This window comes from Mustelus asterias, chromosome 14 (assembly GCF_964213995.1).
Source record: "Mustelus asterias chromosome 14, sMusAst1.hap1.1, whole genome shotgun sequence".
Lineage (NCBI taxonomy): Eukaryota > Metazoa > Chordata > Chondrichthyes > Carcharhiniformes > Triakidae > Mustelus > Mustelus asterias.
This window is the reverse complement of record NC_135814.1, coordinates 4,977,345-5,004,572: the sequence shown is the minus strand read 5'-3', so window position 1 is coordinate 5,004,572 and position 27,228 is coordinate 4,977,345. Positions and strand designations below refer to the sequence as shown.

At 47.6% G+C, this 27,228-nt stretch overlaps 1 protein-coding gene across 6 annotated transcripts in view; it reads left to right on the top strand.

The window, feature by feature from the left end:
- Nucleotides 1–27,228, top strand: part of stk11ip (serine/threonine kinase 11 interacting protein) — a 120,737-nt gene that overhangs the window by 26,946 nt on the left and 66,563 nt on the right. For all 6 annotated transcript variants that reach the window (XM_078227800.1, XM_078227801.1, XM_078227799.1 and 3 more), the window contains 8 exons: nt 6,636–6,765; nt 8,587–8,690; nt 10,050–10,139; nt 13,269–13,310; nt 14,892–15,047; nt 16,146–16,227; nt 19,058–19,447; nt 22,721–22,905. In XM_078227800.1, the coding sequence (XP_078083926.1) occupies nt 6,636–6,765; nt 8,587–8,690; nt 10,050–10,139; nt 13,269–13,310; nt 14,892–15,047; nt 16,146–16,227; nt 19,058–19,447; nt 22,721–22,905 (1,179 nt within the window). The remainder of the gene's footprint in view (nt 1–6,635; nt 6,766–8,586; nt 8,691–10,049; nt 10,140–13,268; nt 13,311–14,891; nt 15,048–16,145; nt 16,228–19,057; nt 19,448–22,720; nt 22,906–27,228) is intronic.

The following is a 27,228-nucleotide window of genomic DNA, read 5'->3' as shown; positions in this document are numbered from 1 at the left end:
CTCCCCTAGCCTCAGCGGAAAAAGCCTGCTTGCATTCACTCTATCTATACCCATCAAAATCTTATACACCTCTATCAAATCTCCCCTCAATCTTCTACGCTCCAGGGAATAAAGTCCCAACCTATTCAATCTCTCTCTGTAACTCAGCTTCTCAAGTCTCGGCAACATCCTTGTGAACCTTCTCTGCACTCTTTCAATCTTATTTACATCCTTCCTGTAACTAGGTGACCAAAACTGTACACAATACTCCAAATTCGGCCTCACCAATGCCTTATATAACCTTGTAAGAAGTTTAACAACACCAGGTTAAAGTCCAACAGGTTTATTTGGTAGCAAAAGCCACACAAGCTTTCGAGGCTCTGAGCCCCTTCTTCAGGTGAGTGGGAATTCTGTTCACAAACAGAACTTATAAGACACAGACTCAATTTACATGAATAATGGTTGGAATGCGAATACTTACAACTAATCCAGTCTTTAAGAAACAAAACAATGGGAGTGGAGAGAGCATCAAGACAGGCTAAAAAGATGTGTATTGTCTCCAGACAAGACAGCCAGTGAAACTCTGCAGGTCCACGCAACTGTGGGAGTTACAGATAGTGTGACATAAATTCTGATTCTAGGATCGCATGATAAAGACTCAGGAGGAAAAAAGCAGAAATATTTATGTGAAATAGTGTGACATAAACCCAATATCCCGGTTGAGGCCGTCCTTGTGTGTGCGGAACCTGGCTATCAGTTTCTGCTCTGCGACTCTGCGCTGTCGTGTGTCGCGAAGGCCGCCTTGGAGAACGCTTACCCGAATATCAGAGGCCGAATGCCCGTGACCGCTGAAGTGCTCCCCAACAGGAAGAGAACAGTCTTGCCTGGTGATTGTCGAGCGGTGTTCATTCATCCGTTGTCGCAGCGTCTGCATAGTTTCCCCAATGTACCATGAAGAAGGGGCTCAGAGCCTCGAAAGCTTGTGTGGCTTTTGCTACCAAATAAACCTGTTGGACTTTAACCTGGTGTTGTTAAACTTCTTACTGTGTTTACCCCAGTCCAACGCCGGCATCTCCACATCATGACTACCATAGACACCGCAAACTGCCGGCTCCAAGTGGAGAGGATCGCCAAGAAGATCGCGCATATCGACACAGACATCAAGTTTCTACAAAGATGCAAGAAAGCAGACAAGATACCGAAAGGACTACAGATCACGAACCCACTCAGGTCAACCTATAACACAGACTACGCTGAGAGACTTTGCCGTCGCACCTCTCTCACCCTCCTCAACCACCTCATACACCAACTCTACAGCAAACGCCGCAGCCTGGAAACCAAGATCGAATCCATATTCTCAACTTGCGCTCAGGACGCAGACCAGCTGCGAAACTCTGCCAAGCAGACGAGACAAAGGAACTACACCATCTACATGCACACCAAGAACAGGAAACTTGAGAAACTCGGCATCACCACCAGCAGCAACCAAGCCTCCCCCGGTACCACAGTAGGAAACAGTCCCACTGCAGGGAAGTCCATTGTCAACTTGTCCGACTACACACTTCAACCAGATGAAATCGAAGTTCTCAGCCGAGGGCTTAATTTTTGCCCCACCACCAAAATAGACCCCATCAGTCTCGCAGCAGACACAGAGGAATTCATCAGGCGAATGAGGCTGAGGGAGTTCTTCCACAAACCCCAAGAGGCCAACAACGAACACAATGAGACAGCCAATGAACTGGAACAGCCGACAGAGAGATCCGCAGTGCATCCGAAGAGGAAAGAGTCGAATTGGACTCCTCCGGAAGGCCGCTGCCCTCGACTTGACATGTATGCCCAAGCCGTCAGGAGGTGCGTCAACACCAAATTCATCAGCCGCATTCACAAGACAGCCCCGAACATCACCCAAGCACAACGTAACGCCATCCGCGCTCTCAAGACCAACCGCAACATTGTCATCAAACCAGCAGACAAAGGAGGGGCCATCGTCATACTGAACAGAACGGATTACTGCAAAGAAGTGTACCGACAACTCAACAACGAGGAACACTACAGACAGTTACCTGCAGATCCGACCAAAGAACACACCCGTCAACTCAACACTCTGATCAAGACCTTTGATCCGGACCTTCAGAACACCCTCCGTGCTCTCATCCCACGTACTCCCCGCGTTGGAGATCTCTACTGCCTCCCGAAGATACACAAGGCAAACACACCCGGCCGTCCCATCGTATCGGGCAATGGGACCCTGTGTGAGAACCTCTCCGGCTATGTCGAGGGCATCCTGAAACCCATTGTACAAAGAACCCCCAGCTTTTGTCGCGACACGACGGACTTCCTACAGAAACTCGGCACACATGGAGCAGTTGAACCAGGAGCGCTCCTCGTCACAATGGATGTCTCAGCACTCTACACCAGCATCCCCCATGACGATGGCATTGCTGCAACGGCCTCAGTGCTCAGCGCCAACAACTGCCAGTTTCCAGATGCAATTTTACATCTCATCCGCTTCATCCTGGACCACAATATCTTCACCTTCAACAACCAGTTCTTCATCCAGACACACGGAACAGCCATGGGGACCAAATTTGCACCTCAATATGCCAACATCTTCATGCACAGGTTCGAACAAGACTTCTTCACCGCACGGGACCTTCAACCGGTGCTATACACTAGATACATCGATGACATTTTCTTCCTTTGGACTCATGGTGAACAATCACTGAAACAACTCTATGATGACATCAACAAGTTCCATCCCACCATCAGGCTCACCATAGACTACTCTCCGGAATCGGTTGCATTCTTGGACACGCGCATCTCCATTAAGGACGGTCACCTCAGCACCTCACTGTACCGCAAGCCCACGGATAACCTCACGATGCTCCACTTCTCCAGCTTCCACCCTAAACACGTTAAAGAAGCCATCCCCTACGGACAAGCCCTCCGTATACACAGGATCTGCTCGGATGAGGAGGATCGCAACAGACACCTCCAGACGCTGAAAGATGCCCTCATAAGAACAGGATATGGCGCTAGACTCATTGATCAACAGTTCCAACGCGCCACAGCGAAAAACCGCACCGACCTCCTCAGAAGACAAACACGGGACACAGTGGACAGAGTACCCTTCGTCGTCCAGTACTTCCCCGGAGCGGAGAAGCTACGGCATCTCCTCCGGAGCCTTCAACATGTCATTGATGAAGACGAACATCTCGCCAAGGCCATCCCCACACCCCCACTTCTTGCCTTCAAACAACCGCACAACCTCAAACAGACCATTGTCCGCAGCAAACTACCCAGCCTTCAGGAGAACAGTGACCAAGACACCACACAACCCTGCCACAGCAACCTCTGCAAGACGTGCCGGATCATCGACACAGATGCCATCATCTCACGTGAGAACACCATCCACCAGGTACACGGTACATACTCTTGCAACTCGGCCAACGTTGTCTACCTGATACGCTGCAAGAAAGGATGTCCCGAGGCATGGTACATTGGGGAAACTATGCAGACGCTGCGACAACGGATGAATGAACACCGCTCGACAATCACCAGGCAAGACTGTTCTCTTCCTGTTGGGGAGCACTTCAGCGGTCACGGGCATTCGGCCTCTGATATTCGGGTAAGCGTTCTCCAAGGCGGCCTTCGCGACACACGACAGCGCAGAGTCGCAGAGCAGAAACTGATAGCCAGGTTCCGCACACACAAGGACGGCCTCAACCGGGATATTGGGTTTATGTCACACTATTTCACATAAATATTTCTGCTTTTTTCCTCCTGAGTCTTTATCATGCGATCCTAGAATCAGAATTTATGTCACACTATTTGTAACTCCCACAGTTGCGTGGACCTGCAGAGTTTCACTGGCTGTCTTGTCTGGAGACAATACACATCTTTTTAGCCTGTCTTGATGCTCTCTCCACTCCCATTGTTTTGTTTCTTAAAGACTGGATTAGTTGTAAGTATTCGCATTCCAACCATTATTCATGTAAATTGAGTCTGTGTCTTATAAGTTCTGTTTGTGAACAGAATTCCCACTCACCTGAAGAAGGGGCTCAGAGCCTCGAAAGCTTGTGTGGCTTTTGCTACCAAATAAACCTGTTGGACTTTAACCTGGTGTTGTTAAACTTCTTACTGTGTTTACCCCAGTCCAACGCCGGCATCTCCACATCATTATATAACCTTACCATAACACTCCAACTTTTATACTCGATACTCCGATTTATAAAGGCCAATGTACCAAAGGCACTCTTTACGACCCTATCCACCTGTGACGTCACTTTTAGGGAACTCTGAACCTGTATTCCCAGATCCCTCTGTTCAACTGCACTCTTCAGAGTCCTACCATTTACCCTGTACGTTCTTCTTTGGTTTGTCCTTCCAAAGTGCAATATCTCTCACTTGTCTGCGTTAAATTCCATTTGCCATTTTTCAGCCCATTTTTCTAGTTGGTCCAAATCCCTCTGCAAGCTTTGAAAACCTTCCTCACTGTCCACTACACCTCCAATCTTTGTATCATCAGCAAACTTGCTGATCCAATTTACCACCTTATCATCCAGATCATTGATATAGATGACAAACAACAATGGACCCAACACCGATCCCTGCGGCACACCACTAGTCACAGGCCTCCACTCAGAGAAGCAATCCTCCACAACCACTCTCTGGCTTCTTCCATTGAGCCAGTGTCTAATCCAATTTACTACCTCCCCATGTATACCCAGCGACTGAACCTTCCTAACTAACCTCCCATGAGGGACCTTGCCAAAGGCCTTGCTGAAATCCAGGTAGACAACATCCACCGCCTTCCCTTCATCCACTTTCCTGGTAACCTCCTCGAAAAACTCTAATAGATTGGTCAAACATGACCTACCACGCACAAAGCCATGTTGACTCTCCCTAATAAGTCCCTGTCTATCCAAATATTTGTAGATCCTATCCCTTATCACACGTTCCAATAACTTGCCCACCACCGACGTCAAACTTACTGGCCGATAATTTCCCGGATTTCTTTTGGAACCTTTTTTAAACAACATGAGCCACCCTCCAATCATCCGGCACCTCCCCCGTGAATACTGACATTTTAAATATGTCTGCCAGGGCCCCTGCAAGTTCAACACTAGCTTCCCTCAAGGTCCGTGGGAATACCCTGTCCGGTCCTGGGGATTTATCCACTCTGATTTGCCTCAAGACAGCAAGCACCTCCTCCCCTTTAATCTGTAACGGTTCCATGGCCTCCCTACCAGTTTGCCCTATTTCCGTAGACTCCATGCCCATTTCCTCAGTAAATACGGATGCAAAAAACCCATTTAGTATCTCCCCCATCTCTTTTGGTTCCATACACAGTCTACCACTCTGGTCTTCAAGAGGACCAATTTTATCCCTCACTATCCTTTTGCTCCTAACATACCTATAGAAGCTCTTTGGATTTTCCTTCACTCTGTCTGCCAAAGCAACCTCATGTCTTCTTTTAGCCCTCCTGATTTCCCTCTTAAGTAGCTTCTTGCACTTTTTATACTCCTCGAGCATCTGATGTGTTCCTTGCTGCCTGTACATTTCATACAAGGGATGAGCAAACCCAGCCCTGTCGACGTGTAAAGCCCTCCTTACTAACATCTCGGGACTTGTACCACAATTGGGAGAGCTGTCTCACAGCCTAGTCAAGCAACAACCTGATATAGTCATACTCATGTAATCATACAGATAATGTCCCAGACACCACCATCACTATTCCTGGGTATGTCCTGTCTCAGGGGCAGGACAGACCCAGCAGATATGGCAGCACAGTGGTATACAGTCAGGAGGGAGTTGCCCTGAGAATCCTCAACATCGACTGTGGGCCCTATGAAGTGTCATGGCATCAGATCAAACTCACCTCCCGACTCCGCAAAGCCTGTCCACCATCTACAAGGTGCAAGTCATGGAGTGTGATGGAATATTTTTGAATTGCCTGGATGGGTGCATTTCCAACTACACTCAAGAAGCTCAACGCCATCCAGGGCAAAGCAGCCCACTTGATTGGCACCCCATCCACAAGCATTCACTCCATCCACCACCAACAGAATGGCAGCAGCGTGTACTATCTACAAGGTGCATTGCAGCAACTCACCCAAGGTTCTTTAGGCAGCACCTTCCAAATCTGAGACTGCTGCCATCTTACACGACACGTAGCAACAGACACTTAGGAATGCCACCACCTGGAGGTTCCCTTCCAAGTCCCTCACCATCCTGACTTGGAAATATATTGCCATTCCTTCACTGTCACTGGGCCAAAATCCTGGAATTCCCTCTCTGACAGCATGGTGGGTGTTCCTCCACCCATGCAGTGGTTCAGGGAGGCAGCTCACCACCACCTTCACGAGCAATGAAGGATGGGCAACAAATGCTGATCTAGCTAGCGTAAATTGATATGTTTTAAAAAATGGATAATAGGTGAGTGCAGGGTGAAGGGGGGCATTGACCAGCAACGAGGGGGGGTGTAGGATGAGGGGGTGATGATGGGGTCCTACTTGGTAGCGGAAAGTGGGATATTCCGTAACAATACAATCAAACTCGTCCACAAGGCCTCGCATCCCAGTAGCTGCCTGTGGCTCGAATTGAGGCTTCTCTCTTTCTAACTCCTGCTCTCTCTAACTCTCCTCACCCCCCAGCCCCTGTCCGAACTGGAATATGTGAACTTGAGCTACAATCTTCTGGAGAAAGTGCCCGTCTTCAGCTCCTGCTCCAGAGTTCAGCTGACCACTCTGCTCCTGCGTAACAATGAATTGGAGACTATCAATGGTAAGACTGATGCTGTAAGAGTTATTAGGCTGAGGATTTAAAATGGTTCCGTTTCTGCAAGAACATGGCGGGGTCAGGCAGACCCGATTCTCTCCCGGAAATTTGGCATTGGTTTTTCTGGGAAACGTTGGTGTAGCGGTAACGTTCACTGGACCAGTGATCCAAAGCTCCAGGCTAAAGCTCTGGGAACACAGATTCAAATCCCGTCATGGCAGCTGGTTTAATTTAAATTCAGTCAATAAATCCTGGAATATAACACATTTGGAATATTGTGTGCAGTTCTGGTCGCCTCACTATAAGAAGGATGTGGAAGCGCTGGAAAGAGTGCAGAGGAGATTTACCAGGATGCTGCCTGGTTGGGAGGGTAGGTCTTATGAGGAAAGGGTGAGGGAGCTAGGGCTGTTCTCTCTGGAGCGGAGGAGGCTGAGGGGAGACTTAATAGAGGTTTATAAAATGATGAAGGGGATAGATAGAGTGAACGTTCAAAGACTATTTCCTCGGGTGGATGGAGCTATTACAAGGGGGCATAACTACAGGGTTCGTGGTGGGAGATATAGGAAGGATATCCGAGGTAGGCTCTTTACGCAGAGAGTGGTTGGGGTGTGGAATGGACTGCCTGCAGTGATAGTGGAGTCAGACACTTTAGGAACATTTAAGCGGTTATTGGATAGGCACATGGAGCACACCAGGATGATAGGGAGTGGGATAGCTTGACCTTGGTTTCAGATAAAGCTCGGCACAACATCGTGGGCCGAAGGGCCTGTTCTGTGCTGTACTGTTCTATGTTCTATAAAGCTCTGATTGTTGTAAAAGTACATCTGGTCCACTTTATGGAAGGAAATCTGCCATCCTTACCAGGTCTGGCCGAGATGTGACTCCAAACCCACGGACTCTTAACTGCCTTCAGAAATGGCCTAGCAAGCCACTCTGTTGCACTGCACTGCCCCAGGATGGACTGCAGCAGTTCAAGGAGGCAGCTCACCCCTAACCACCACCACCTTGAGGGCAATTAAGGTTGGGTGGTACCCAATAACCCACATCCCATAAATGATTTATTTTATAATTCTATGCTGCCTCTTTCTAGCCACCAGGATGCTACAGGGAGGTGATGCCATTCAGCCCATCGTGCCTGTGCCAGCTCTTAGGAAGTGCTATCCAATTAATCCCACTCCCCTCCCTCTTTCCCTGTAGTCTGATCATTGTTAAGAGACATAGAGTCCCTACAGTGCAGGAGCAGGCCATTTGGCCCATTGAGTCTGCACCTCCATCCAGGCCCTATCCCCGTAACCCTGCGCATTTACCCAACTAAACCCCCTGATACTAAGGTACAATTTAACGTGGCCTAAATCCACCTAACCTGCACATCTTTGGGAGGACACCGGAACACTCGGTGGAAACCCACGCAGACACGGGGAGAACGTGCAGACTCTGCACAGTGATGGAGGCCGGGATTGAACCCAGGACCCTGGGCGCTGTGAGGTCGCAGTGCTAACCACTGTGCTACCGTACCACCCAATTGTTTTCACCAAGTATTTATCCAATTCCCTTTGGGAAAATTGTTCTTGATTCTGATGGCAGCATCCGTTCTGGCAGCGCGTTCCAGACCACAACAGCGGAGTGTTTATTTAAAATAGAGTTTCTCATCTCCCTATGGGAACGTGAGGAATGGGAACAGGAGGAGGCTGTTACAACAGTGACTTTACGTTACAGGCTGTAAAGTCCTTCCCGGGGTGGAGGGGGGTTCCTGAGGTGGAGACAGGTGCTAGATAAGTGTAAACGTGTCCTTTCCTACGCCCTGATGATAACTTCTTCCCTTCCTAGGACTGGAGCATTTATCGCACCTGAAACATCTGGACCTGGCGTATAACATGATCTCGGAGCATGCACAGCTCTCCCCACTGTCCCAGTTACACAGCCTAAAGGAGGTGGGTGCAGGGGAAGCAAGGTGGGGGGAGGGTGTTTGAGGATCGGCAGGGCAGCATAGCTGCACATATCTGCATCGTGTTGGGGAATCAGCTTTGAATATGTGAACTGAGCCGAGTCTGTTGCGAATAATGGCTGGTGTTGGGAGTTTCTGATTCAATGGGCACCTAGGCTGAATGTCCGTGTAACTGAGGGGCCTCGTGCTGGGGAGTGGGCAGATGTTTTGTAAACCTCCTGGAATCCAGGCTTGGCCTGCATTTCCTAGGCTGCAGGTGCGATGTGAAATGAATAGAAGTAATCTGAATGGAACATCCCAACCTTCCAGAGGACAATCCTTCTGGAGCTGCTCCAGGAAAAGAGAAAATAATAATGTTCCTAAAGTACAGCAGGGGGAGCTCTTCTGAAGGTGAGATCCAAATCCACTGGGACAGGGTAAAGGGAGCTTTACTCTGTATCTAACCCCATGCTGTACCTGTCCTGAGAGTGTTTGATGGGGACAGTGTAGAGGGAGCTTTACTCTGTATCTAACCCCATGCTGTACCTGTCCTGAGAGTGTTTGATGGGGACAGTGTAGAGGGAGCTTTACTCTGTATCTAACCCCGTGCTGTACCTGTCCTGGGAGTGTTTGATGGGGACAGTGTAGAGGGAGCTTTACTCTGTATCTAACCCCGTGCTGTCCCTGTCCTGGGAGTGTTTGATGGGGACAGTGTAGAGGGAGCTTTACTCTGTATCTAACCCCGTGCTGTCCCTGTCCTGGGAGTGTTTGATGGGGACAGTGTAGAGGGAGCTTTACTCTGTATCTAACCCCGTGCTGTACCTATCCTGGGAGTGTTTGATGGGGACAGTGTAGAGGGAGCTTTACTCTGTATCTAACCCCGTGCTGTACCTATCCTGGGAGTGTTTGATGGGGACAGTGTAGAGGGAGCTTTACTCTGTATCTAACCCCGTGCTGTACCTGTCCTGGGAGTGTTTGATGGGGACAGTGCAGAGGGAGCTTTACTCTGTATCTAACCCCGTGCTGTACCTGTCCTGGGAGTGTTTGATGGGGACAGTGTAGAGGGAGCTTTACTCTGTATCTAACCCCGTGCTGTACCTGTCCTGGGAGTGTTTGATGGGGGACAGTGTAGAGGGAGCTTTACTCTGTATCTAACCCCGTGCTGTACCTGTCCTGGGAGTGTTTGATGGGGACAGTGCAGTGGAAGCATTTTTCTATTTGTTTCATTCTGCTGTGTGAATATTTCTCAATCTGAGCAGACAGTATGAGCTTTGCGAGTTGTGAAATTAATTTGCTTCATTTGATTCCTCGTACCCCGTCAAACCTACAGAACTGTTGTGTAACCGGCGGTGTCTTATTTTTGCAGCTCTTCCTCGAAGGGAACCCAGTGTGTTACCAGAAAGCTCACCGACCCTGCACCATCCATCATCTTTCCCCCAAAGCAGCCTTCATGCGTGTGAGTATCTGTTGTAACCTTGAGCTGGTATAGTCAACACCCTCACGGTGCTGCTCACTGGCCTTCCCACCCACCCCCCCCCAGGAACAGTGTTGTGCTGAGATGGGAACTGATTTCACTATCTGACAAACCCCTTGCCTCCAGTGCCTTGGATGGCTTTGTGCTGCTGTGCTCCTTTCCTGTGCTGGTGAAATGATCAATATGTTGCAGAGTTTCACACTTTATAAACCCCCCCCCCCCCCCACCCCCTTCCAGCCAGATTCAGTGCCATTCCCGGGTACAATTCTTCCTCACCCCAGCTGTCCATACATCTGTACCATCACTAATTTCTTCTGTAGCATTGCTTAATTCCACACCTCCCTCAGCTGATCTTTTGCTGAAACTCTCATCAGTTCTTTTGTTCTCTGTAGACTTGCTTATTCCAGTCCCCTGCTGACTGGCTGCCCAGGGTCTACCCTCTGAGTTTGAGATTGTCCAAACATTTGGGCGGCATGGTTAGCACTGCTGTCTCACAGCGCCAGGGTCCTGGGTTCGATTCCCGGCTTGGGTCACTGTCTGTGTGGAGTCTGCACGTTCTCCCCGCGGCTGTTAAAGTTAAAAAGTTTATTTATTAGTCACAAGTATGGCTTACATTAACACTTCAATGAAGTTACTGTGAAATTCCCCTAGTCGCCACAGTCCGGCCCCTGTTCCGGTCAATGCACCCTAACTAGCATGTCTTTCGGACTGTGGGAGGAAACCTAAGCACCCGGAGGAAACCCACGCAGATACGGGGAGAACGTGCAGACTCCACACAGACAGTGACCCAACCCAGGAGCCTGGCGCTGTGAGGCAGCAGTGCTAACCACTGTGCCACCGTGCCGCCCCTCTGCATGGGCTTTCTCCGGGTGCTCTGGTTTCCTCCCACATTCTGAAAGACATGCTGGCCATTCTAAATTCTCCCTCGGTGTACCCGAACTGGAGTGTAGCGACTAGGGGATTTTCACAGTAACTTCATTGTAGTGTTAATATAAGCCTACTTGTGACAATAATAAATAAAGATTTCTGTCGCGATTCACATCAAGTCCTGTTCCTCTATCTCACCCACACACCCACTGATCTACGTTGACTCCTTATCCAGCAATGCCTCCATTTTAAAATTCACATCCTTCCTTTTAAATGCCATTGCATGCTCACCCCTCCCGACCTCTGTAACCTCCTCCGACCTTGCGATCCTCTGAGACCCCTGCGCTCCTTCAGCTCTGGCCACTTGAGCCTGCTCCAATTTTAATTGCTGCACCTCTGGTGGGTGTGCCTTGAGCGGCTCGATCACAAGTTCTGGAATTCCCTCCCTCAACCTCACTACCCGCCTCTGCTTGTTTAAGACTCTCCTTAAACCCAGCTCGAAGCAAACTTTGCTCATTGATCCCAACATCTTCCATGTGGCTCGGTGTCGAATTGTGTTTGATAATGCTCCAGTGAAGTACTTGGGACATTCTGCCATGTTAGAAATGTTTCGAAAATGTAGGTGGTTGTTGCACTAAGTTTAAGAAATGCAGGAATGTGTGGCAATGTCACAGATAGTGAGTGGGTGATAAACTACGGCAGATGGTGTTTAATGAGGGGAAGTGTGAGATCATCCATTTTGGAGCTGAGAAATCAAACCTGGATTGTTTCCTTCATTGCTGAGTGAATAGAAACCGTGAAGAAAGGGTGGCACAGTGGTTAGCACTGCTGCCCCACAGGCTCCAGGGACCTGGGTTCGATTCCCGGCTTGGCTCACTGTCTATGTGGAGTCTGCACGTTCTCCCCGTGTCTGCGTGGGTTTCCTCTGGGTGCTCTGGTTTCCTCCCACAGTCCAAAAATGTTCGGGTTAGGTGCACTGGCTGTGCTAAATTGCCCCTTAGTGTCCCGGGATGCGTAGGTTAGAGGGATTAGCGGGGTAAATATCTGGGGTTACGGGGATAGGGCCTGGGTGAGATTGTTTTTTCTCATACAATCCCTACAGTGCAGGAGGAGGCCATTCAGCCCATCGAGTCTGCACTGACAACAAAGGGATTTGGGTGTCTGCAAGTTTGGAACTTCCTCAGCACCGCTCCCTGATTTTTACCACGTTCTCTTGTCTGCACTGTACTCTTCACTGTGACTACGACAGGTGCCCAGCAACAAGGCCACCGACAGGATGCATTTAAAATGCACTTTATCGCAGTGAAACATTCCGAGATGCTTCACATGAGCGTTCGACAATGTTAGCGGTGAGCGAAAGTTTAGTCAAAAAGGGAGGTTTCAGGAGTATTGCAAAGGGAGACACTGAGATCCGAGAGGTTTAGAGAGGGTATTACAGAGCGTGGGGCTCAGTCAATGGAAGACACGGCCACCAATGGTGGAGTGAGGGCAGAGGGGGTGATGGGGTTGACTTCCCTGCTCCTAACCGCTGACTGGTGTTTCAGTCTAAGTGCTGCTGGGTCCTGTCAGGAGAGGTTGGAATTGTTGCCCATTCGCTTGAAGATCTAAGAGTTTGATCTCATCTCTCCAAAAAATTTTTACTCTCACTCACCTGCCCCGGGTAGAGAGGGATGCCATGGAATGTCCTCCTCACAGTGGGGGTCAAAGGGGGCCAAGGGACAAAGCTGATAACTTGTGGGTTCAATCTAACCCATCAGGAGAGGCTGGATAGACTGGGACTTTTTTCTCTGGAGCGTAGGAGGCTGAGGGGTGACCTTATAGAGCTCTATAAAATAATGAGGGGCACAGATCAGCCAGATAGTCAATATCTTTTCCCAAAGGTAGGGGAGTCTAAAACTAGAGGGCATCGGTTTAAGGTGAGAGGGGAGAGATACAAAAGGATCCAGAGGGGCATTTTTTTCACACAGAGGGTGGTGAGTGTCTGGAACAAGGTGCCAGAGGCAGTAGTAGACGCAGGTACAATTTTGTCTTTTAAAAAGCATTTAGACAGTTACATGGGTAAGATGGGTATAGAGGGATATGGGCCAAATGCGGGCAATTGGGATTAGCTTAATGTTAAAAACTGGGCGGCATCGACAAGTTGGGTTGAAGAGCTTGTTTCCATGCTGTAAACCTCCTATGATTCGATAACCCCTTCTGATTATTTCATTGCACTGTAACCCTGACCTGCTTGTTCTTCTACAGCTGGTTTTGGATGGAGAGCCACTGACAATGGCGGAACTGGCGGTGAGTATACCCTCACGGTGAAACGTCCCTTATTCATCCTTTTCTTGTCAGTGGATGCATCACATGTTATACAGCTAAAGTAAGAGTAATGTTCCCTTCACACTGTCCCCATCAAACACTCCCAGGACAGGTACAGCACGGGGTTAGATACAGAGTAAAGCTCCCTCTACACTGTCCCCATCAAACACTCCCAGGACAGGTACAGCATGGGGTTAGATACAGAGTAAAGCTCCCTCTACACTGTCCCTATCAAACACTCCCAGGACCGGTACAGCACGGGGTTAGATACAGAGTAAAGCTCCCTCTACACTGTCCCCATCAAACACTCCCAGGACAGGTACAGCACGGGGTTAGATACAGAGTAAAGCTCCCTCTACACTGTCCCCCATCAAACACTCCCAGGACCGGTACAGCACGGGGTTAGATACAGAGTAAAGCTCCCTCTACACTGTCCCCATCAAACACTCCCAGGACCGGTACAGCACGGGGTCTTCCGCCCTTGCTAGGTCCTGACTCATTGTATTGAGTATTTCAGCACAGAAGCATTCAGCCTATTCTGTCCGTGACAGCTCTCTGTAAAAACAACTGAGCTGGTCCCACGTCCTGCCCTTGCTACATAGCCCTCTAAATGCTTTCTTGTCAGGTGCTTATCCAGATCCTTTTCCGAAAGCCTTGATGGAATCTGCCTCCACCATAACCTCAGGCCTGTGCATTCCAAATCCTAACCAATCACTGCATGGACAAGGTTTTCTCCTGTTGCCCTGAGGTCGTTTTGCCATTCAACTTACATCCGTGTCCTCGATCCTTCTGCCAATGGGGGTAGTTTCTCCAGATGTACTCTGTCTAGTCACCGTCATGGTTTTAAACACCCCTCCCAAATCCCCCCTCGCCCTACTCTAAGAAGAATAACCCAAATAACTGAACTCCCTCATCCTTCTAACAATTCTCGGATTCTGAGCTGCACCCACCAGGTGCAGGGGCCCCCTAGATTCTCATATGTCCCGATGATATCCCTGTGAGGGGTTCGCAGTGGCCCGTGAGGTTGGTCAGGTTGGGTAGTTAGGCATGGACTCTCAAAATAGAAGTAAGAATAGATCAAATGTCCCATCAAGCCATTCAACTCGATCATGGCTGATCTTGGGCTTCAACTCCCCTTTCCTGCATCTCCCCATATTCCTCAATTCCCTGTTAGACCAAAACTCAGTCAATCCCAGCCTTAAATGGATTCAATGATGGAGCACCCACAACTCTGGAATAGAGAATTCCAAAGATTCACAACCCTTTGAAGTAATTTCTCCTCATCTCAGTCCTGAATGATCATCTCCTCATTCTGAGGCTGGGGGATCTGGCCAGCTGCATATAGATCTGTGGGATTGGGGCAGTGATCTGCTGCAGGGATGGAGAGGCTGGTATTGGTGAGATCCAGTGATCTACGAGGTGGCATGGCAGAGTGGCATAGGAAGCAGTGAGGGTGGGGTAGGGTTGTGCTACTCAGTCACGGTACTCTCTCACACTGTCCAGAAGTTGGATTCCTTGCAACACTGCAAACCTCAACCAATATGTAACTTTCACCCTTTGCAGTACCTACCAAAGTCTGGCCGCCTGATTGGGCAGTCTGCGCGCCGCTCTCCGCGGAACAGCACCCTCAGGAACGTTCTGGAATCCTCGCTGGCCGGTGACCGCACTGACTCTGTATATCCGTCAGACAGCACTACTGGATCAATCACCCGTAAAAAGGTAAGACCTCGCGGTTATAAAGCAGCTACAGAGGTCCCTCAACACTCATTCTCGCATTTGGCTGGCCGTAGAGAAAACGTCCACACTTGCGGGGACTCCAGAATCCAAGATCATAAATACAAGACACGATAGTCACTAATGAATCCAGTGGTAAAGTCGTCATGGTGATTGAACCTGAAGGTCACCACACCTCAGGCCAGGGGCAAGGTTGAGAAGGTTCATGAATAACCTCAGTTGGTACGGGAATTGAACCCATGATGTTGGGGTGGCTCTGCACCACTAACCAGCTGTTCAGCCAACTGAGCTAAACCAACCCCCAGTAAATCCAATAAGAAATTTAGGAGAAACATCTTTACCAAAGAGTGGTGTGAATGTGGAACATACTACCACAGGGAGTAGTCTAGGTGAATGGTATAGATATATTTAAGGGGAATCTAGGTAAACACGTGAAGGATTAAGGATAGAGGGATATGTTGGTAGGGTGGGTGGAGGCTCTTGTGGGGTATAAACACCAGTACAACGTGTTTACATAAGAACTAGGAGCAGGAGTAGGCCATCTGGCCCCTCGAACCTGCTCCGCCATTCAATAAGATCATGGCTGATCTTTTCATGGACTCAGCTCCACTTACCCGCCCGCTCACCATAACCCTTAATTCCTTTACTGTTCAAAAATGTATCTATCTTTGCCTGAAAAACATTCAATGAGGTCGCCTCAACTGCTTCACTGGGCAGGGAATCCCACAGATTCACAACCCTTTGAGTGAAGAAGTTCCTCCTCAACTCAGCCCTAAATCTGCTCTCCCTTATTTTGAGGCCATCCCCCTAGTTCTAGTTTCACCCTCCGGTGTAAACAACCTCCCTGCTTCTATCTGGTCTATTTCCTTCATAATTTTATATGTTTCTATAAGATTCCCCCACCCCCATGAATTCCAATGAGTATAGCCCCAGTCTATTCAGTCTCTCCTCATAAGCCAACCCTCTCAACTCCGGAATCAACTAGTGCTGAAGGTGGAATGCCAGATCTTGTACATAATCAAACTGACAAAGTTTTACTTTACTTTTTCTTGTTTTTGAATATTAACCCCACCCCAATTGCAGGGCAAGATCAAGGTGCGCGCTGCCAGCATCTCTGAGCCAAGTGACAGTGACAAGGACACTCGAAGCACACCGGTCTTGTCACGTGAGTGTTTCCCCGATCTGGGGCACCGGCCGATGGAGGGAGAGATTAGAATTGTTCAACTGATTGCTCGAATTGTGAAATGGGTGGAGGACAGTGAAGTTCGCCAACAGACTGGAATGGGGACTGGATTTATTGTAACACACAAATGGGGAAAACAGGATTGTATTTATTGTAACACAGATGGGGGCAGGCTGATTGGAATACTGGGTCTTCACGAACATAGATGAAAATTAGGTGCAGACGGAGGCCATTCGGCCCTCAAACCTGCTCTGCCAGTGAAGATAATGGCTGGTCTGACTGTGACCTCAACAGTGCCTTCCTGTCATCCTCAAGACTCTTTGACTTCCTTGTTACTCAAAACTCTCTCTAACCCTGTCTGAAAAATATTCCATGACCAAGCCTCCACTGCTCTCTGGGAAAAGAATTCCACAGACCAAAGACCCTCGGAGAAAATTTCTCATCATCTACCGTGGGCGGCACGGTAGCACAGTGGTTAGCACTGCTGCTTCACAGCTCCAGGGTCCCGGGTTCGATTCCCGGCTCGGGTCACTGTCTGTGTGGAATTTGCACATTCTCCTCGTGTCTGCGTGGGTTTCCTCCGGGTGCTCCGGTTTCCTCCCACAGTCCAAAGATGTGCGGGTTAGGTTGATTGGCCACGTTAAAAAATTGCCCCTTAGAGTCCTAGGATGTGTAGATTAGAGGGATTAGCGGGTAAAATATGTGGGGGTAGGGCCTGGGTGGGATTGTGATCGGTGCAGACCCGATGGGCCGAATGGCCTCCTTCTGCACTGTAGGGTTTCTATGATTCTATGATTTCTATGATCTTCATCTTAAATGCTTTACATTTAAACTGTGTTCCTTAGTTCCAGTCTCTCCCACAAGGGAAAACATCCTTTCAGCACCCACTCTGTCAAATCTGCTCAGGATCTTAAGTGCCATAAGCTACAGGGCTACGAGCCGGGTACAGGAAGGTAGGATTAGAAAGGGCACCTGAGTGTCCTTGGGCTGGCATGAGCAAGACGGGCTGAATGGCCTCCTTCTGTGCTGTGACTTTTTTCCGGTTTCAATAAGATCACCTCTCAATCTTCTAAACTCCAATGGTTATACGTACAACCTTCATAAGGCAACCCATTCATCCCAGGAATAGGTCAAGTGAACTACAAATATAACATATGATTTCTTAAATAAGGAGACCAAAACTGTACCTGTGGCCGCAATACCTACCCAACTGTATAATGTAAACATATCCCTACTCTTAGACCATTACATTTGTTTGAGATTTCATCCTTAAGAGTGTCTGCTTTTGGAATCAATGTAAGAAGTCTCACAACACCAGGTTAAAGTCCAACAGGTTTATTTGGTAGCAAATACCATAATGGTATTTGCTACCAAATAAACCTGTTGGACTTTAACCTGGTGTTGTGAGACTTCTTACTGTGTTTACCCCAGTCCAATGCCGGCATCTCCACATCATGACTACCTTTGGAATCAATGACAGGGAAAAAGGGAGAAATTATTTAGTGGGTAGGTGTTATGAAGCGGAATTTGATCTCCCCTCAGAGAACTAGCACCTAACCGCTCAGAGGAGTACCTCACTTCATAATCTGTAAAAAGTGTGAGAGAAGTAATACAATTGGCTCTTCAGCAACTTTTTGTAGTTAAATCAAAATAACTCCCTGAGACTCTTTAAAAAAAACAAGTAACACTTTATCTAACTAACAGTCAACAGGTTAACTAAACTATTAACAAACCGAATAAGACACTATTCCAGTGGAATGCTGTTTAGATAAATACAATTCCCACTTATTAACAAAAAAAATAGAATTTTTAGTCACTCTAATTTACAACCAGTTTTGTCATCTTCTAGAATCTTCTGGTCGTCTTTCTTCTTTGCTATCTTCACTTTTGAGATGAGGCTTTCTTTTAAGACATAAATGAGGCCATGAGAGTCAGCAGTTCTCTCTCTCTCGAAGCTGTGAGCAGTGACAGGTGTCTCACTGCCCCCCATCTCTTATACCCCTGATGACATCTCAATATTTCCCACCATATGATTGATTCTCAGATTACCAAAACATCAATTTCAAATTTAATAGGTTGCTAGTAGTTAAGTACCTAATTTAAACTGGCTAAAATTCAAAAACAGCCTGTTGTCTTGGCAACACTACTGCCTGGCCCCTCAATACAATGTTTCAGTCTGTGTACTAGCACCATATGCACCTGCATTTTTTAAAATTCTAAGTACAGAAAAAGACACCGCCTTTTTAAAGGGACCATGCAATACTTTCACCTCTTGGCATTTTATAATTTTTAAAATAATTTTACAAACACCAACTTGCCTGGCTTTGAAATCAATAAGAAGTTTAACAACACCAGGTTAAAGTCCAACAGGTTTATTTGGTAGCAAAAGCCACACAAGCTTTCGGAGCTCTTAGCCCCTTCTTCAGGTGAGTGGGAATTCTGTTCACAAACAGAGCTTATAAAGACACAGACTCAATTTACATGAATAATGGTTGGAATGCAAATACTTACAACTAATCAAGTCTTTAAGAAACGAAACAATGTGAGTGGAGAGAGCATCAAGACAGGCTAAAAAGATGTGTATTGTCTCCAGACAAGACAGCCAGTGAAACTCTGCAGGTCCACGCAACTGTGGGAGTTACAAATAGTGTGACATGAACCCAATATCCCGGTTGAGGCCGTCCTCGTGTGAAATCAATGACCAGGGAAAAGGGAAAAATTACTACATGGGTAGGAGAGTTTGGCCAATTTTCCTGTTTGTAAAACTGTTTCACGTTCCTGATTTTTCAAATCCATTCTCTTCACTCCGCAGACATTGTCCTGCAGCATCAGGAGGACATTAAGAAGATGGATGAACTCCGCGGTCAGATTGGTGATGATTGGCTGCGTTACCAGCATCACCTGAACAGCCCCAAGGAGGAGGAAACCATGGACTCCGAGGCGGCTAACGCTTCTATCAAGGACGATGCCGACAGCTCCACCAGCATCTTCCTGCGTAGCAACAGCCTGGATGGCATCTCTGAGGACTCGGCGGAACCCGGCAGAGGGGACGAGACCACCCTAGTCGCCCCGCCCAGCAGCAGCCGTGACAAATGTGCCATCTCCAACTACCTCACTCCCGAAGAAGGGACTTATTTGAACGACTCTGCGCCGCTGGTGGAGACGCGGGAGGAAGAGAAGGAGGAGGAAGAGACCGTGAGAGGTACAAGGAAGTCTGTGCAAAGTGCCAGGGGCAAAGCTATTTTAGATCGAGTGTTCTGCAATAAGGCACGGTTAATTAGTAATCTCATAGTGAAACATCTGGAATTATTTAAATCTATATTAATGACTTGGATGATGGGACTGGATTAATGGTTGCTAAATTTGCTGATGGCGCAAAGATCAGTAAGAGAGTAAGTTTATTTATTAGTGTCACAAGTAGGCTTACATTAGCACTGCAATGAAGTTACTGTGAAAATCCCCTAGCCGCCACACTCCAGCGCCTGTTCGGGTACACGGAGGGAGAATTTAGCACGGCCAGTGCATCTTTTGGACTGTGGGAGGAAACCGGAGCACCCGGAGGAAACCCACGCAGACATGGGGAGAACGTGTAGACTCCACACAGTCACCCAAGCCAGGAATGGAACCCGGATCCCTGGCGCTGTGAGGCAGCAGTGCTAGCCAGCGTGCTGCCCATTAGTAAGTTGTGACAAGGACAGAATCTGCAAAGGGATATGGACAGGTTAAATGAGCGGGAAAATGTGAACTTGTCCATTTTGGCAGGAAGACGAGAAAAACAATATCTTATTTAAATGTAGAGGGATTACAGAACGTGGTAGTACAGAGGGATCTGGGTGTCCTGGTGCATGAATCTCATAGCTAACATGCAGGTAGAGCAAGTGATTAGGAAACCAACTGGAATGTTGGCTTTGATTGTAAGCAGAATGGATCATAAAAGTAGGGAAGCGTTGCTATAGCTGTACGGGGCCTTGGTGAGGCTGCATCTGGGGTACTATTTAAGTTTTGGTCTCCTTACCCAAGGAGGGCTATAATTATATTCGAAACAGTTCAGAGAAGATCCACTAGCGAATTCCTGGGATGAAGGTGTTATCTTATGAGGTCAGATTCAGCAGGTTGGGCTCTACCCATTAGAGTTTAGAAAAATGAGGATCCTATGTTAATGATGAGTGCAAAAACTTTCTTTTATTCATTCTCTGGGAAGTGGACGTCACTGGCAAGACCAGCATTTGTTGTCCATCCTTCATTGCCCTTGAACTGAGTGTCTCGCTCGGCCATTTCAGAGGGCAGTTAAGAGTCAACCATGCAGCTGTGGGTCTGGAGTCACATGTAGCCCTGTTATGATCCAGGTCAGAAACTCCAAAATGTTTTATGGAATCCGCCTGGACCGTAGGTTTTGCACCTTGAATTTGGCTAGGATAAGCACGGTATGTTTCACTTCAGGTATGATTCAAATGACCCACTAAGGAGCTTTTATCAAACATAATTTATTTAAGAATATAGTTAACACGTATAGAAAGAAAATTAGCAATAACTTTTAGCAATTACAACCAAAAACAAAACAACCATAGTAATATATAATAACCCTTAACAAATATATCTGATCCAATCGAATAAAATTTCCTTTAGACAAAAATACCCTTTCCACAGGTTTAACACAGCAAAGACTACTGCTCACGTGATACTGGAACTGAGTCCTTTGGTTGAATGCTACAGTTCTCTTGAGGCACACACACACACACACACACACACACACAGGCTTGGAGTCAGAACAGCTTCCCAGAACACCAGGGAGAGACTTTGGTCAAACCACCAACAGCAGATTCTCTATTCCAGGAAGGCAAGAAGCCTTGCTTTCAGCTAACCAGCAGAATTTCCAAAAACCAAGGAGAGAGAGAAAGATGCTGCTTTCAGTCTGATGTGGCTTCTAAACCTACTTCCGTAGCCAAACAGAAAATGAAACCTTAAGTTCAATAGGAAGAAAGAAAAACTGTCCAGAACACCTGGCCTTCCTCCTAACAATGCAGGGACATAAAACAGACCGAGTAAAAATGAACAGACCCCATTTAAACCACTGAAGGAGGAATCAAAGGGCTCTATGGACAACTCAGCAACACAGCTGCAGAGAACGTGATTTTAAAAAAAAATCTCTTAAAGGTACACTAACGTCACACCCAGACCGGGTAAGGACAGTAGATTTCCTTCCCTAAAGGACATTATTGAACCGGATGGATTTTTACAACAATCGATGTTAGTTTCATGGCCATCATCGCTGAGATTAGCATTATATTCCAGATGTTAGGAATTGAATTTAAATTCCACCTGGTGCTGATATGAATTTGAACCGGAGTTCCCAGGGCATTAGCACTGCTACCTCACAGCGCTAAGGACCATGTTGCCTGGTATGGAGGGTATTCGCTATGAGGAGAGGTTGGAGAAACTTGGTTTGTTCTCACTGGAGTGACGGAGGTTGAGCGGAGACCTGATAGAAGTCTACAAGATTATGAGAGGCATGGACAGAGTGGATAGTCAGAAACTTTTTCCCAGGGTGGAAGAGTCAATTTAAGGTTTAAGGTGCGAGGGGCAAGGTTTAAAGGAGATGTACGAGGCAGATTTTTTACACAGAGTAGTGGGTGCCTGGAACTCGTTGCCTGGGGAGGTAGTGGAAGCAGATACGGTAGTGACTTTTAAGGGGCGTCTTGACAAATACATGAATAGGATGGGAATAGAGGGATATGGTCCCCGGAAGGGTAGGGGGCTTTAGTTCAGTCGGGCAGCATGGTCACTGCAGGTTTGGAGGGCCGAAGGGCCTGTTCCTGTGCTGTAATTTTCTTTGTTCTTTGTTCAATTCCAGCCTTGGGTCACTGTCTGTGTGGAGTTTGCACATTCTCCCCGTGTCTGTGTGCGTTTCCTCCGGGTGCTCCGGTTTCCTCCCACAGTCCAAAGATGTGCAGGTTAGGTTGATTGGCCAGGCTAAATTGATCCTAATGTCAGGGGGATTATCAGGGTAAATATGTGGGGTTACGGGAAGAGGGTCTGGGTGGGATTGTGGTCGGTGCAGACTCGATGGGCTGAATGGCCTCCTTCTGCACTGTAGGGATTCTATGATTCTGGATTACTAATATCAAAATAGAAAATGCTGGATAAATTCAGTAGGTCAGGCTGTGGAGTGCGAAACAGAGTTAACATTTCAAGTCTGTCTGACCATTTTGGAAGAGCCATATATAACTCGAAACGTTAACTCTGTTTCTCTCTCCAGAGATGCTGCCTGACCTGCTGAGTTTATCCAGAATTTTCTGTTTTTATTTCAGATTTCCAGCGTCCCCTTTATAGGATTATTCGTCCAGTCCAGTGATATTTCCATAATGCCAGCATCTTTCCAACATTAATTGAAATATTTCATTGGCTGGAAAGCACTTTCAGACATTGAGGTTGTGAAAGTCACTGTACATGTGCAAATCTGTCTTTCCTTCCGTAGACGTCTGCCAACCCTTCATTGTTGGGCGTTTGGTGGAGGAGGAACCTGAGCTGGAAAGCAGCTGGATCTTCCTGCGAGTAACCGAGGACAAGCTCCTGGAGGTGGACCTGATGAATGCGGACATCCTGGAAAAGCTGGAGCTGAGCAGTCTGACGGCCGTAAACACCTCCGAGGAGTTCTGGGAGGTAAGTCGAGTGCTGGAGTGACTGTCGGTCTTACCTGTGGTCCTCAGGATCCTAGTTTAGATTCTCATAGTGCAGGCAGCTGGCGTCTCCATACTAACTCTTCTTCAGAGTTGTCCAATAAATCCAGTCCCCCTGCTCTTAGCCTGTACCAATGCAATCTCTCCTCAAGTATTTAACCAGTTTTACAAAGAACAAAGAAAATTACAGCACAGGAACAGGCCCTTCGGCCCTCCAAGCCTGCACCGACCAAGTTGCTCGACTTAACTAAAACCCCCGACCCTTCCGGGGACCATATCCCTCTGTTCCCATCCTATTCATGTATTTGTCCAGATGCCCCTTAAAAGTCACTACTGTATCTGCTTCCAGCACCTCCCCCGGCAGCGAGTTCCAGGCACCCACCACCCTCTGTTTAAAAAAAAAAACTTGCCTTGTCCATCTTCTTTAAACCTTGCCCCTCGCACCTTAAACCTGTGCCCACTGGTAATTGACTCTTCCACCCTGGGAAAAAGCTTCTGACTATCCACTCTGTCCATGTCTCTCATAATCTTGTAGACTTCTATCAGGTCTCCCCTCAACCTCCGTCGTTCCAGTGAGAACAAACCAAGTTTCTCCAACCTCTCCTCATAGCTAATGCCCTCCATACCAGGCAACATCCTGGTAAATACTTTTATTTTGGAAACATTACTATCCAATCTGCTCCCACTGTCCTTTCCCCTTCCAGGCAGTTCCTTCCAGATCTTCCTAACACGCCGTGTAAAAAAAAAAAAAATCCTGGTTCTCTGGGCTTTGTAGACTGTGCCCTTCACTCCCCGAATAATTTCCCCAGCAGCCACTGTTATAACTAACGTGCTCTTACTCTTCTTACGTTGCCCGACAAGTCCAACAGAGTTTGAGTAAATCGCAGGGTGTTCATGCTGAATTGAAATGATCCTGATGATCTGGTCCTCTTATTTACAACAACAGTATATCTCAAAGTCTTGTCTTTTGCCTGCTGTGCATGTGTGTGTTTTTTGCTTTGTGGGAGTACGTTCGAGGGCCCTCTGTCACTGCACGCTGTTTTAAAGCAACACCTCACTTCCAGCGAGCTGAAGGTTTCCCCGTCCCTCCAACACTGGCTTTTGAGGTGAAGAACGCACTGGGACTCATCCACTTTCTTGGAACAGAATGTAACTCGTGTTTGTTAACCTGCCTGCTTAAGAAACAAGTTGATCTATTTTGATAAGACGCTGGTGGATCTGTCGATGATGTGTCAGTAATACCACTAGCGTGTTGTATCCAGTTGTATGTTTAGTTTCCTTTAGGTCTGTGGCTGAGGATTGACAGCAGTGTGGTTCGCAGACCCGCAGGTATTTCCCCCTCCCCTCACCGAGAGCAACGGTAAAGGACAGCCAATGCACGCTGGGTAAAAAACGATCCTCTCTGTCACTGTCACAAGTAGGTGTGCATACTCTGGCACAGGCACTACCTCTGTTATAATGCACTGGGGGAAAAGGTGGTCACTCACTCACACCCTCCCTTGTATGTCCGACACTAACACACCACGTACAAGCCGGGCTTGCTGATTCCGTGGAGGAGAGGCTGAACATAACCACTGAACTGGGCTTATTCTTTATGTTCCTGTTATAGCGGCAAACCTTATCTCTTCACTCTCAGGATGTGGGTGTCACTGGCCAGGCCAGCATTTGTTATCCATCCCTAATTGCCCAAAGAATGAAATGTTAGCATTTGTAGCTAAAGGAATAGAATATAAAGGTAAGGAAGTATTGTTGCAACTATACAAGGCATTGGTGAGACTGCACCTGGAGTATTGTGCACAGTTTTGGTCCCCTTATTTGAGGAAAGATGTAGTGGCATTGGAGGCAGTTCAGAGGAGGTTCACTAGATTGATTCCAGAGATGAGGGGTTTGTTGTATGAAGAGAGATTGAACAGTTTAGGCCCGTACTCTCTGGAATTTAGAAGAATGAGGGGAGATAAAATTGAGGTATATAAGATGATAAAAGTTTTGGATAAAGTAGACGTGGAGCGGATGCTTCCTCTTGTGGGGCATTCTAGGACGAGAGGTCATAGTCTCAGGATAAGGGGCAGCAAATTTAAAACAGAGTTGAGGAGAAACGACTTCTCCCAAAGGGCTGTGAATCTGTGGAATTCACTACCCCAAAGTGCGGTGGATGCTGGGACAGTGAGTAAATTTGAGGAGGAGTTAGACAGATTTTTAATTGGTAATGGGTTGAAGGGTAATGGGGATGAGGAGCGTATCAGCCATGATTGAATGGCGGAGCAGACTCGATGGGCCGAATGGCCTAATTCTGCTCCTATATCTTAACTTATGAGAAGTTGGTGGTGAGCTGTCTGAACATAAGGAGCAGGAGTAGGCCATCTGGCCCCTCGAGCCTGCTCCGCCATTCAATAAGATCATGGCTGATCTTTTTGTGGACTCAGCTCCACTTACTCGCCCGCTCACCATAATCCTTAATTCCTTTACTGTTCAAAAATGTATCTATCCTGGCCTTAAAAACATTCAATGAGGTAGCCTCAACTGCTTCACTGGACAGGGAATTCCACAGATTCACAACCCTTTGGGTGAAGAAGTTCCTCTTCAACTCCACTCTAAATCTGCTTCCCCTTATTTTGAGGACATGCCCCCCAGTTCTATTTTCACCTGCCAGTGGAAACAACTTCCCTGCTTCTATTTTATCTATTCCCTTCATAATCTTATATGTTTCTATAAGATCTCCCCTCATTCTTCTGAATTCCAATGAGTATAGCTTCAGTCTGTCCTCATAAGCCAACCCTCTCAACTCCGGAATCAACCTAGTGAGTCTCCTCTGCACCCCCTCCAGTGCCAGTATATCCTTTCTCGAGTAAGGAGACCAAAACTGTCAGAGGGTGGTGAGGGATTCAGAGGGTGGTGAGGGATTGGAATGCCCTGCCAGCATCAGTAGTAAATGCGCCTAGTTTGGGGGCGTTTAAGAGATCCGTAGATAGGTTCATGGACGAAAAGAAATTGGTTTAGGTTGGAGGGTCACAGTTTTTTTTTAACTGGTCGGTGCAACATCGTGGGCCGAAGGGCCTGTTCTGCGCTGTAATGTTCTATGTTCTATGTTCTTGAACGGTTGTAGGCCATGTGGTGTAGGTACACCCATTGTGCAGTTAGGGTGTTCCAAGATTTTGACTCCGTGATTGTGAGGGAACACCGATAGATTTCCAAGTCATGATATCAAGTGGCTTGGAAGTGAACTTTGTATGTGGTGGTGTTCCCGAGGTGATGTCTATTATAAAGGATAACAGGGCACTGGGAAAGAAATGGTAGGATCGGGCAGAGTCACTATACAAGGAAAATCATGTTTGACAAACCTGTTGGAGGTTTAGGCGGATGTAACTCGATAAGGTTGATGTGCGTTGGATTTTGAGAAGACTTTCTATGAGGTCTTACACAAGGCTGGTAAACAAACTTGGAGCATGTGGGATTGGGGGTAATATACTGGCATGGACTGAGCATTGCTGTTGGGATCTTCTGCCTCATTTGTTGTTCCTAGTCTTTGTGCACTTAGGGGTGACATTTCCACACACGTGCTGCCTGGTTTGGAGGGTAGGTCTTATGAGGAAAGGTTGAGGGAGCTAGGGCTGTTCTCTCTGGAGCGGAGGAGGCTGAGGGGAGACTTAATAGAGGTTTATAAAATGATGAAGGGGATAGATAGAGTGAACGTTCAAAGACTATTTCTTCGGGTGGATGGAGCTATTACAAGGGGGCATAACTATAGGGTTCGTGGTGGGAGATATAGGAAGGATATCAGAGGTAGGTTCTTTATGCAGAGAGTGGTTGGGGTGTGGAATGGACTGCCTGCAGTGATAGTGGAGTCAGACACTTTAGGAACATTTAAGCGGTTATTGGATAGGCACATGGAGCACACCAGGATGATAGGGAGTGGGATAGCTTGATCTTGGTTTCAGATAAAGCTCGGCACAACATCGTGGGCCGAAGGGCCTGTTCTGTGCTGTACTGTTCTATGTTCTATGCCAGCCAAAGCTGATGGGCCCTTCACTTTGTTTTGTGTGACTGATGATTTTGAGATGCTGGGATAGGGACGCTGATGTACACAACCAGCTACCTGGGGCCGCAGTGAGAGTTGTTTAGACACCAGTCTCTGTTCTGTTCATTCCCTGGGAATAGGGCAGTTTGGGGATTCGGGGTGGGTGGGGGGTGCGGTACAGAGGGGTGGGGATTGAAGGAAGAGGAACCTTTTCACTGAGTGGTGCAACCTCCTCAACCGTGCCTCCGCCAGACGGCTTTTACGAAGTGCATGTTGTGTCTCCCCACCACT